Source organism: Argentina silus (genome assembly GCF_951799395.1).
Source record: "Argentina silus genome assembly, chromosome: 20".
NCBI lineage: Eukaryota > Metazoa > Chordata > Actinopteri > Argentiniformes > Argentinidae > Argentina > Argentina silus.
Genome location: NC_139674.1, coordinates 3,510,529 through 3,520,654, shown reverse-complemented (window position 1 = coordinate 3,520,654; position 10,126 = coordinate 3,510,529). Strand labels below are relative to the sequence as shown.

Below are 10,126 nucleotides of genomic sequence, written 5' to 3'. Positions count from 1 at the left end.
TAGGCATGATTAACCACTTATCCTCTCTGTTGGAGGATCATTGTGTGTCTTTGTCTTGCTGCAGTAGTGGTTTTCTTCTACATTTAAACATGACTGTGCTTCAGTTGCAGCTAAAGTTTGAGGGAACAAAAAACATTCTAGCAAAGTAATGTGAACAATCAAGCTGTCCAAAGAAATACTTCATCATCACCTTGCAGGATTCTATTTTCATTTTGATAAATTCATTTTTCATCATTGTGTTATAGCGCCACCTAGTGGATGACCGGGATAACTGTAAAAGGCAGGCAGTGCCTCGTCGAACTCGACGAGAATGAAGAAAAGTCGAGTTAAACACAGGGTGGACATGAGACCGGTATCGCAGCAGGTATCTTTTTATTGCACTATTACGGGATATGTTCAGCATTGGGCAAAGCATACACATACCATTCAATTCTATGGGGGGAAAGAATCAAGGAAAATAAGATTGAAAGAACAGTAACAGTCAGCTAAGTGCAGGTAGACAAAAAAGAAAAGAAAGAAAAACCATTCAGATTACTATCAGTTAAACATTTCTGAGGCTAATGTACACGTTACTTTGGAGGAACCTACTCATGGTACACATACACTAAACTGTTTATCTTTTGATCGTTGACATGAGAATTTGAGGAGGATGATTTACAGAAAGGGATTGTTTATTCTGAGGTCAACCACAAACAAAACCACAAACACAAAGCAGTCAACTGGGGAATGCAACAAACGGCAAGATTGAGATTGTCTTGGATAATGAAAGTAAATAACCGATTAAAACCCACGGTATACTGTGACACAGTTGGGATAGGGTTTTCAGTGTGTAATCTTACATCTCATTTTAAAATCCTCCTCCATTTTAAAATCCATCTCATTTTAAAACACTCCTCTCCTAGACCGTCTTCTTCACTTATAGAATTGAATTCTTTCACGTACATAAGATTGACCAACAAACGATCGATTTTAGTGGCTGAGTTACCGGGAGGATTTAAATACTTTAAGATACAAAGCTTTCGGGAAACTGACCCCTGTTCAGTTCAATTTACATCATTTGTGTTCCATTCCCAGAGTGAAACAGGTAATACCTGACTCATGGGTGCTCTGTTTCCAAAAGCACGGGGACGTTGAATGTTCCATTGAGAATCCCTTCGTTACCGAAGTCAAGCATAACTACTACTGATCTAACCTTTATTTATTTATTTAAAAAACAAAACAGAAAAAAACACTTCTAACTCCACAACAGAGATAAAGATTGTCATGAATGTTCTTCATTGGCAAAAAACAAATGATGTTTAAAAAAACCATACAGTATAAATACACAGATCCCTGCTTTATCATATGGCTATTTTCATATTTGGTCTCTTCATACATTATTTACAGTTCACATGTAAATAAACAGTCTTCAAAGTACTCCTCATTTCAATTGATTTGTTCATCATTTGTCATCATTCAGTAGAAAAGGTGTAGGCTAGATTTGACTGTAACACTTTACATCAAGTTCCTCTTATACCCCTTTTTTTGAATAATAATAATAAAAAAAAAAAGAAAAACACTTCATAAATATGTCCTTTCATAGCAATAAGCCTCCTAGATCACTTCATACAATGTTGTCACTAGCGCAATTACGGCGTTACTACACAGGTATAACAGCAACTTAATGTAAAGCGTGACTGGAATCCCTACCGAGAAGGTTTGCGTTTTTTACCACATGAACCTCTGTGTGGCCATGCTGTTGGGCCAGTTAAAAGTGTTGTTGATGAAGATGTAGAGGGTGGCGGCGTTGACAGCTGTGTAGAGCAGGAACTCCAGGATCAGTCTGTTTAGGGAGGGCAGGGGCATGTGGACGCGGTACAGCAGGTACGGCACAATGAAGTACCTGAACTCCAGCAGCTTCTGGGGAACCGTGGCGGCGATCAGACACAGCAGGAACACCAGGCTCCAGAACAGAGACCGGGACTTGAGGCTATCCAGGAAGCTCCACGCCGCGAACACGTACGCCGGTACTAGGAGGAACCGGACGTGCTCATGCCTCTGGAACACCCTCTTCCACACGTAGAAGGGGAAGTGCCTGTTGTCAGCCAGTAGGTACTTGTGTACGAAGGTGAACTTCCACACCAGAAGCAGGCAGAGGCCGGTGACCAGGAGGTAGAACAGCGGCTGCTTCTTCAGGGCGTGCAGAAAGCGGACGACCCGGTGGTAGCACAGGGACGTGGGGAGGGAGAAGAAGAAGGTAAACGAGAAGAAGTAGAAGAGCTGTGGGAAGTTGAGGCAGGCCTCGTGACTGGTCCTGTCGCCGACCACGATCCCGTCGTTCAACAGGACGAAGGCCACGAAGCCGACAGCCACCAGCACGTACGGCCACGCCACCAGCAACACGGCCTTGACGTGACTGGCCGTGGTCAGGAACTCGAGCAGGAAACGGACCACCCTCTTTGCTCCGCTGACGGAGAGAGGGATCTGAGAGGGCGACTTGTCGTCCTTCTTCTTCGACTGCTCTGTCCTCCACGTCTCGTCCATTTTGCTGGCCACCACCGTGCCGGCGCAGAACGCCACCCAGATGATGTTGGTCTGGCGGAAGAAGATGGCGAAGACTCCCAGGAGTGCCGAGGCTTTGTGGCAGCCGTGCAGGGTCATGAGGTAAGTGAAGAGGATGAAGAAAGTAGATCCGGCATCGGTGTAGTAGAGGAAGTTAAAGAAGTAGAGCACAGGGAATGTGGACAGGGACAGGGCGGAGAGCATTCTGCGGGAGGCAGTCTTTGTCTGGAAGAGGGAACAGGGTTGTTGTTGTTGTTATTAGCCTACTAACCGAAGAATACAATACTTGTGATGTCATTTGATTACTTAGCAAATATGAATAGAAGCAACAACCTTTGGTTATTCAATCTACATAATGATGACTGCCAAACTAATTGTCCCAGGGAGTTGAATTGTAAAAGATTGAATTGTACGACGAGGTACATTAACACCATAAAACCATTACCTTGTCCTTGAGGTGGAGCTTGCAGATGATGAGATAGAGTAGGTAGAGGTTGCCACCGTTGAAGAGCAGGTTGATGAAGCGCAGCATGGCTGTGGAACACACCACCTTCCCTGTCAGGTTGGCCAGCCACACCACTGGTTTGATGACTCCCACAGATGCCAGGTACAGACCCGGGAGAGTGGTAATCATAGGGTCCCACTGGAGCATCAGAGTGGAGGCAATGGGAGAAATTAGCTTATGCTTTAAGATGTATTGTTGTATTCATAACCTTCATAGGGTTAATATATTCATAGCTATGTGGCTGGCATACTACCAGCTAACAGCTGTTGCCATCTGGGTTAGTTGGCTGAGCTGGCTGACTTGCCCATGTACTACACATACAACGTTTTCAGGAACACTCATCCACGCTAATGGTATAGGCTGATCTCTAGATGTGGCTTAGATTCGGGTTAAAGGTCGGCAGCAATCTGTCGCACTATTTCGGAGACTATAGGCTAGCTAGCTGTGTTGTTAATCCGACAAGCAAACAAGGGACTAAGCAAACATACCTCGTTGAATTTCCCGTAGCAGTATTTCTGAGCTTGTGGGACATGAAATATCTCGTCCATGTACGGCTCCCTTTGCTCTCGTGTTATTTTGGAGAAGAGGAGACATGAAATCAAAAAGTTGGTGCTGCAGAGAGCAGTGAAAATATACCCTTCGAATTTCTCCATCTCCAACTACGAATTTCGGACCCCAGAAAGCTGTAGATCTAACGTTAGTTTTTGCTATATGATGCACACTACATAATACATTCATTCACATACTAACGAAAGGCGAAATCCGGATAAGGTTAGCTACGAAAAAGAGATGGGTGGATCTTCTCTCATCAACGGAAGAGTTTAGATTTTTGACAGCTTGCTGGTCCGTGAGTGATAAACACTCCGCAAGGAAGCTACTATAGATACATCAGTTCCTATAATTTACCAAACAATTTATAGATTTATATCGATGCATTTATTTCCAGTAATGTATATTGATAGTATGTTGGCATTTAGAACATCTTCTTTGACGAAGTATACATACAGAAACTATTTTCTTTATCACGTACAAGCGGAACTTTTCCAGTGCATCGTGTTACCTTGTTATGGTTCCCTTTGGATTCAATGTTGCACATGTGAGATGGTCTAGGTCTGTCTGAAACATTCTCAATAATTTACATACCTAGTTCATTTATTGTCTTTGGACATGCATTTAACTGATGAATTGGAACTCTTTCCTGAGTATACTGTGACTCAGTTGTTATTCAAAGATGTCAAAAACGCTGCCGAGTTGAGAAAAAATGCCATGGAAGGACAGATCCTTGGTGCCTTGATAAACCCAACCATGGTGAGCACATTTATCGTGTGTGTGTGTGTGTGTGTGTGTCTGTGTGTGTGTCTGTGTCTGCGCGCGCGCGTCAGTGATAACTGTTACTGTTTTCTGAACAGATAGTAAACTCTTTCCAAGTGCTCGTGGCTGCAAACAAGGCAGTTCACTTACAGAAGATTGGAAAAATGAAAACGAGGAGCCTGTATTCAGAAATCATCTTCAACCTGTCACCCACAAATAATGTGAGTAACTGTTAAGGTAGCTTACCTAGAAATGGTGGTCTATTTGTATGGCATGAAGAAATCACTGACTGTTAGCATATCATTTAATTGTTATGTCCTCGTTTTTCCTTAGATTTCAGAGGCATTCAAGCGGTTTGGGATGTCAGACGGTGACAATGCCGTCCACATAGTTCTGGTTCACCTCAAAGATGAGACGCAGCATGTGATTGATGTCATGACCAAAGTGGATGGCCAACAGATTCCAGTCGAAGACGTTTCTACGTTGAGTGATGCTCCCAAGATAAGGAAGGTTTGTCTTTTAATCTCCATGTCCCTGTTGTGTCTAGAGAAGTACCCTTCATTCCTAGTCCTGGATGACACATTGTGTGCAGGCTTTTGTCCCTGACTAGCACTGACACATAGCATTTGATCTTTTTGTCTGTTATTTCTCCAGCTCTACAAGGTCACACCCCAGGAAGAGAATCTGCTGGATGCTGTCATCTGCAGGATGGCAACCAAAGATATTATGTAGCTCAGCAATAGAAAGCACCATATAGCCGTTCATGTTTTGATATTTTCTCTACTTTTCCCCCTCTATGTGCTTGTTATACAATAACAAGCAGTGTCGTAGCATGAATCATTTAGCTCCATGAATACATGTGGATTTGAATAAATGTGGATTTTTATTTTTTGATAAGACTGTTCCTTTGCACCATGTCACTTCATCACTGTTTTTCCGAATGTTTTTAGAAAGTGACAGGTGTGGGAAAAGTTTTGAGGACCGGTCTGTGAAGTGATGAAACATGATTTACCAGCAGTGCAGGTCCAGATGGTAAATTTCCATGATTTAACTTATTTTGACGTGTGACCCGTAAAAGTTATTTTGGGAGCTGTACGGCTAGGAGACCTGTGAGGGTGTGACAGCACTCTGAATCCAGGGCAGTGATGAAAAACAGGTCCCTCCATTGGGACTGAGCCATGACAGAGTGCCTCGGGCTATTCATCAACAGACCTCAAGAGGTTTGGGGAACAAAGCATGCATCCAGATTTATGAGGCGGAATATTGAAATCAAAAGGACTTCAATCGAAATCCATCAACTAGCCGAAATATAATGAATGTTATGAATAAGCAGACGCTGACAGCTTAAACCTCTGGGGTTTAAATTATAATATCACTTACATTCACATTTTATTTACAGTGTTCTTTTATCACACGGTTTGTCCTTTAAAATCCCATCGTGCCCTTGAAATAGATTTTTCACTCTCTCATCAGGTTTGTTTTTTACAGGGTAATAGTCCTCTCCTCTCCTCTCCCGGAGACCCACAGGAAATGGCGGTCCTTGAGATGCAGCAGTGTGACAGGCACTGTTCTTCATCATCATCCATCACTCGCTTCATTTTCCGTCTTCACAGTTTAGTTTGGGAGTTCTTCAAAGACCTTTGTGCTGTACAGTCATTACAATGCATTCCATGCGTTACAGTGAGCCTGTCCTCCGATCTCTACCTCCGCCAGCCTCAGTGTACTGTGTAACTGGAGTTAGTCAAAGATAGCAGAGCTCCTGTGTCCACACATACCACAGCACGGTGATTATGATGGTCATGACTGTTGCGGTTATCGCAAGTTCTTGCATGTCCATCGTCCGGTACAACCCCGGTACCCGCTCCCCGAAAATGTTTTTCCTTCTAGCACGAAGGGGCTGGATCCTAGAGACGAACACAAAGAAAACGAACATTATCACAGTCTCATCAGGATGATTATGCAGTGTACTTTGCTTTGCTTTAAACATAATCTATATTAAATTGTACATGGCCTGTTTTAAATGCGTCATGAGCAGAATTTCACAACGAACAACAAAATCCCACCTTCTGATGGAGTTCATCTTGTCTTGAACAGAATGAAAAATCCCTTCTGTCACTGGAGTCCCCCAGCGGAGCTAATATCCCTTAGTGGATTCCATAGAGAAATGGTGATGATGTCTGGATTCTGGAGAATACAGTGTGAGTGTGCCAGATGACTACAAACCTTAGTTCTCAAGCTCTGGAGGATGATCCTAGAGACTTGTTGAAACGGTTGGCTGCTTACACAGCTCTTTCATCGAAAGACAATTTAGTTTATACACTCCGGGCTGGTTTCCTGGACACAGATTAAGAGTAGTCCTGGATTTAATAACATTATCAATAGAAAATCCCTATTGAAGATACCTAAGGATTAGGTCAATCTGTGTCCGTGAAACCAGCCCTGAGGGTATTTCTACCTGGCCCGCCTCATAGTGTACATACTACACTGGAAGCAGGATTTGCCCTGATATATTGTACCTGGCAAACATAGAGCTTACATAGATCTTATTTTCCACACCTGTCACTTTCTAAATACATTAATTCAAACATAGAGCTTAATTGGGGAGCTCCTGAGACTAAAGTGACCATATTTCAACAAGTTATTAATGCTGAATATTGTGCTGTTTATTTGTATTCAAATGTACATAATGTAAACATCTTTACAGAGAAAAACAATGCATAATTCCCTGTGAGTTCCTCCCAATCGACATAACTACTCTCAGTTATCACGCTTGGTGCTAATTCAATCAGGGAAGTTCGCCAGCTCGTCTTTGCCGATGTTTCCCCCACTGAGGATGACCACTACGTTCTTCCCGGCGATGTCGGGTATTCTGTCGTTAGCGACGGCGGCAAACGCTGCAGACCCAGAGGGCTCCACCAACAGCCCTGACCTGTAGAGGGTCGACACGGCCATCTTGATCTCCTCGTCATTCACCAGCACTATCTCATCTACGTAGCGTTGGCACAGCTCGTACGGCAGGGTGCCTGGGACGCAACATACCAGGGGGTCAGGATAGATGGGACACAACATACCAGTGGGCCAGGACAGATGGGACACAACATACCAGGGGGTCAGGATAGATGGGACACAACATACCAGTGGGTCAGGATAGATGGGACACAACATACCAGGGGGTCAGGACAGATGGGACACAACATACCAGTGGGCCAGGACAGATGGGACACAACATACCAGGGGGTCAGGGGTTAGACAGAAATAGACATGGATTCATCCCAGATTAATTTCAATTAATTAATTTGAATTCAAACACATTCCATTTCATTCATTTCAAATAGTACGGGTATTTTTGGGTGCTCCCATTGTCAAGGATATAATAATTGGTTGGTCCTGGCTTCTATTATTAAGGGAATAGTAACTGTACCAGCAAATGGTGGCGCTAAACCTGAAGCGATGCTCTTGGTGTCCATGCCAACCGGCTTCTTCTCAATGAAGCTTTTGTACATGGTGCACGCTGACAACACAAACACAGCAAAGTAAAGGTCAATGGACATCGTCCAACATGAACCCTTCATTAACAACATGACAATATAAACTCAATATAATCAAACTATACTCAATATAAATCAGAACACACTAGATTACAGATGTAAACACTAGGCCCCGGTGTGACATTGATTTGGGTTAGGAATCAGTGTAACTAGTCCTCGATATAAATCAGAACACACTAGATTCCAGATGTAAATACGAGGCCCCGGTATGACGTTGATTTGGTTATATTGTTGTTATGTTATGTATTTAATATTTAATATTGTTGTTATGTTATGATTTGGTTTAGTTAGGGTTAGGGTTAGGGTGAGGGTTAGTACCTCCTTCTGGCTCTACTCCGTAGATCCTAGTCTTCTCACAGCCAGACAGTTTGAGGGCAGCAGCCACTCCAGCCAGCAGCCCCCCGCCACCACAACACACCACCACCACGTCAGGCTCCGCCATCACCTCCAGCACCTCAAAACCAAGACTATACACCAACACGGTCAGCACACACACAGACAGGGGTGGGTAAGGTGTTGAGGAATAACAGATGGGGGACTTTGGTTAGTGCTTACGTTCACTGTGTGTGTGTGTGTACTTTTTCTTTTGATGACTGATGGATAGATGATTCACTTACTTAGACAAATGTATTTGTTGTAAGTCGCTTTGGGTAAAGGCGTCTGCTAAATGCTATAAATGTAAATGTAAATGTGATGTCTGTGTACTGTATGTGCATATTAAATGCTTATCTTAGCTTACCGTTGACCCTTTCATAAGGAAGGCTAATATGAAGATTGTTGTGTTGACCGGTACCTGGCGTGACCAGCGATCAGGTCGACGTCGTCGTAGGAGTGCAGGAACGTCATGTTCTCCTCTTGAACACAGCGGTTCACCGTGGTCATCAGGGAGCACGTCGGTACTCTCTCAACCTCTGATCCAAAACTCTGAGGAAAACGTACATGATACCGTTGAACAAAACTGTCGGGTGAAGGACGAAATCTTAAGTTGTCAGACGGAAAGAGAACAGCCCGCTGAACAGCCTGTCATCTCAATTAACAAGTGGAGTTGTTTTCAGTGTTTTGTTGTGATTTCAGGAGGTACAAGAGAGACCTGCTACAGCACAAAGTGCATTAGCTTTAGCACTATAGGTAGGCCTACCCAGAACACTCAGGGCCTACCTCTCAGTAAGCTAAGCCTTACTTGTATCAATGTGGATCTGGATGCAGGGGCTGTCTCTGGCATCACCACTTTCCCCTTAGATCCATAGTGTTTGGAGGCGTACGCGAATGACTTCCCATAGTTCCCAGCAGACATGGTGACAAAATGGCCTCCCTTCGGCCTCCTCGCAAACTGATTGGCCACTCCCCTTATCTTGAAGGAACCTGTCAGTTGAGGAAGCAATTGTTACTGTATAACTGTCAGTTATCAGTGATGCATTCGATGGTAATTCCATAATGTCAGTAATGTAGAATTGTCAGTAGCCCTGTAGGATCGTACATCAGAGACCTCATCAGGAAGATTTCAAGTCCCTCTTGTCTTGTCTTGGGCAACCCTAGAATTGGCCTCACCAAACACTCATTTAATTATGAATATAATTCGGCATATAATTATGTACAACAAACTAACCTGTTCTCTGCATGTTCTCCAGTTTGATGTGGATGTTGCAGGGGACATTGAGAGGGAGTGTGGTTTGGCACCATGGGATCATAGGGGTGTTGATGACACCCAGGGGACTGGTCCTAACAGTCTCCCTGGCCTCTCTCAACAGCTCCAGAGTGATGCTATTCACTGACACGTCCCCCATGCTGTGGAACAAACAATAATTTATAAGAATCTGAAGACAATTAATGATGTTGTGCATAAGGCATTATATGACGAACAGCTTCTTGAAAAGGTTATGTGAAGATTGTTATGCCACAGAGCCTAATGTTGTCATAAACACTAAATAACCATATCCAGTTAATTTTTAGCGTGCTGTCACGTTATTACAGATTTATAACAAGTATAACATTCCACCTATTTTTGCGGGTGCAGCAAACGCGTCAACGACAACAAAGTAACAAACGTCCGTATTCGTATCGATTATTATTTGTGTATCAACCTTGTAAATGTGTAGCAACTAGATAGCAAACTAGATCTGTAAATTTGTCCAAGTGCACAGTTATGTTTACAGTGTTACAGAACTAAGTCACTGCGGAAACACAAGTCGGTACATTGTAACGTCTTGCGCCTGGTTTCTCG

General features: G+C 43.5%; 3 protein-coding genes across 3 annotated transcripts; 1 reads left to right on the top strand and 2 right to left on the bottom strand.

Moving 5' to 3' along the window:
- Window positions 1-355: 355 nt before the first annotated feature.
- alg10 (ALG10 alpha-1,2-mannosyltransferase) lies at window positions 356-3,799 on the bottom strand. The gene is made up of 3 exons (XM_083692014.1): window positions 3,535-3,799; window positions 2,987-3,184; window positions 356-2,766 (listed from the first exon to the last, which is right to left on the bottom strand). The coding sequence occupies exons 1-3, from the start codon at window positions 3,697-3,699 to the stop codon at window positions 1,708-1,710; spliced, it is 1,422 nt and encodes a 473-aa protein (XP_083548140.1). The 5' UTR covers window positions 3,700-3,799; the 3' UTR covers window positions 356-1,707.
- A 327-nt stretch (window positions 3,800-4,126) lies between these two features.
- tprkb (Tp53rk binding protein) lies at window positions 4,127-5,237 on the top strand. Its single transcript, XM_083691741.1, has 4 exons — window positions 4,127-4,354; window positions 4,456-4,578; window positions 4,691-4,867; window positions 5,012-5,237. Exons 1-4 carry the CDS (start codon window positions 4,214-4,216, stop codon window positions 5,087-5,089), a joined length of 519 nt encoding a protein of 172 aa, XP_083547867.1. The 5' UTR covers window positions 4,127-4,213; the 3' UTR covers window positions 5,090-5,237.
- An 884-nt stretch (window positions 5,238-6,121) lies between these two features.
- On the bottom strand, window positions 6,122-9,985 carry LOC310820183 (L-threonine ammonia-lyase-like). The gene is made up of 8 exons (XM_083691742.1): window positions 9,902-9,985; window positions 9,512-9,690; window positions 9,086-9,267; window positions 8,699-8,829; window positions 8,224-8,372; window positions 7,779-7,868; window positions 6,421-7,380; window positions 6,122-6,261 (listed from the first exon to the last, which is right to left on the bottom strand). The coding sequence occupies exons 2-7, from the start codon at window positions 9,687-9,689 to the stop codon at window positions 7,139-7,141; spliced, it is 972 nt and encodes a 323-aa protein (XP_083547868.1). The 5' UTR covers window position 9,690; window positions 9,902-9,985; the 3' UTR covers window positions 6,122-6,261; window positions 6,421-7,138.
- Window positions 9,986-10,126: the final 141 nt, after the last annotated feature.

What these genes read in the sequence shown, in the direction of transcription:
- alg10 (XM_083692014.1), bottom strand. Translation starts at nt 3,699, where the DNA reads ATGGAGAAATTCGAAGGGTATATTTTCACTGCTCTCTGCAGCACCAAC. An exon ending in GCTACGGGAAATTCAACGAG is followed by an intron (nt 3,185 to 3,534) that starts GTATGTTTGCTT and finishes CTGATGCTCCAG; the next exon opens with TGGGACCCTATGATTACCAC. An exon ending in AGCTCCACCTCAAGGACAAG is followed by an intron (nt 2,767 to 2,986) that starts GTAATGGTTTTA and finishes TCCCTCTTCCAG; the next exon opens with ACAAAGACTGCCTCCCGCAG.
- tprkb (XM_083691741.1), top strand. Translation starts at nt 4,214, where the DNA reads ATGCATTTAACTGATGAATTGGAACTCTTTCCTGAGTATACTGTGACT. An exon ending in ACCTGTCACCCACAAATAAT is followed by an intron (nt 4,579 to 4,690) that starts GTGAGTAACTGT and finishes GTTTTTCCTTAG; the next exon opens with ATTTCAGAGGCATTCAAGCG. An exon ending in ATGCTCCCAAGATAAGGAAG is followed by an intron (nt 4,868 to 5,011) that starts GTTTGTCTTTTA and finishes TTATTTCTCCAG; the next exon opens with CTCTACAAGGTCACACCCCA.
- LOC310820183 (XM_083691742.1), bottom strand. Translation starts at nt 9,689, where the DNA reads ATGGGGGACGTGTCAGTGAATAGCATCACTCTGGAGCTGTTGAGAGAG. An exon ending in CGGAGTAGAGCCAGAAGGAG is followed by an intron (nt 7,869 to 8,223) that starts GTACTAACCCTC and finishes TTGTGTTGTCAG; the next exon opens with CGTGCACCATGTACAAAAGC. An exon ending in TTTAGCGCCACCATTTGCTG is followed by an intron (nt 7,381 to 7,778) that starts GTACAGTTACTA and finishes GTTGCGTCCCAG; the next exon opens with GCACCCTGCCGTACGAGCTG.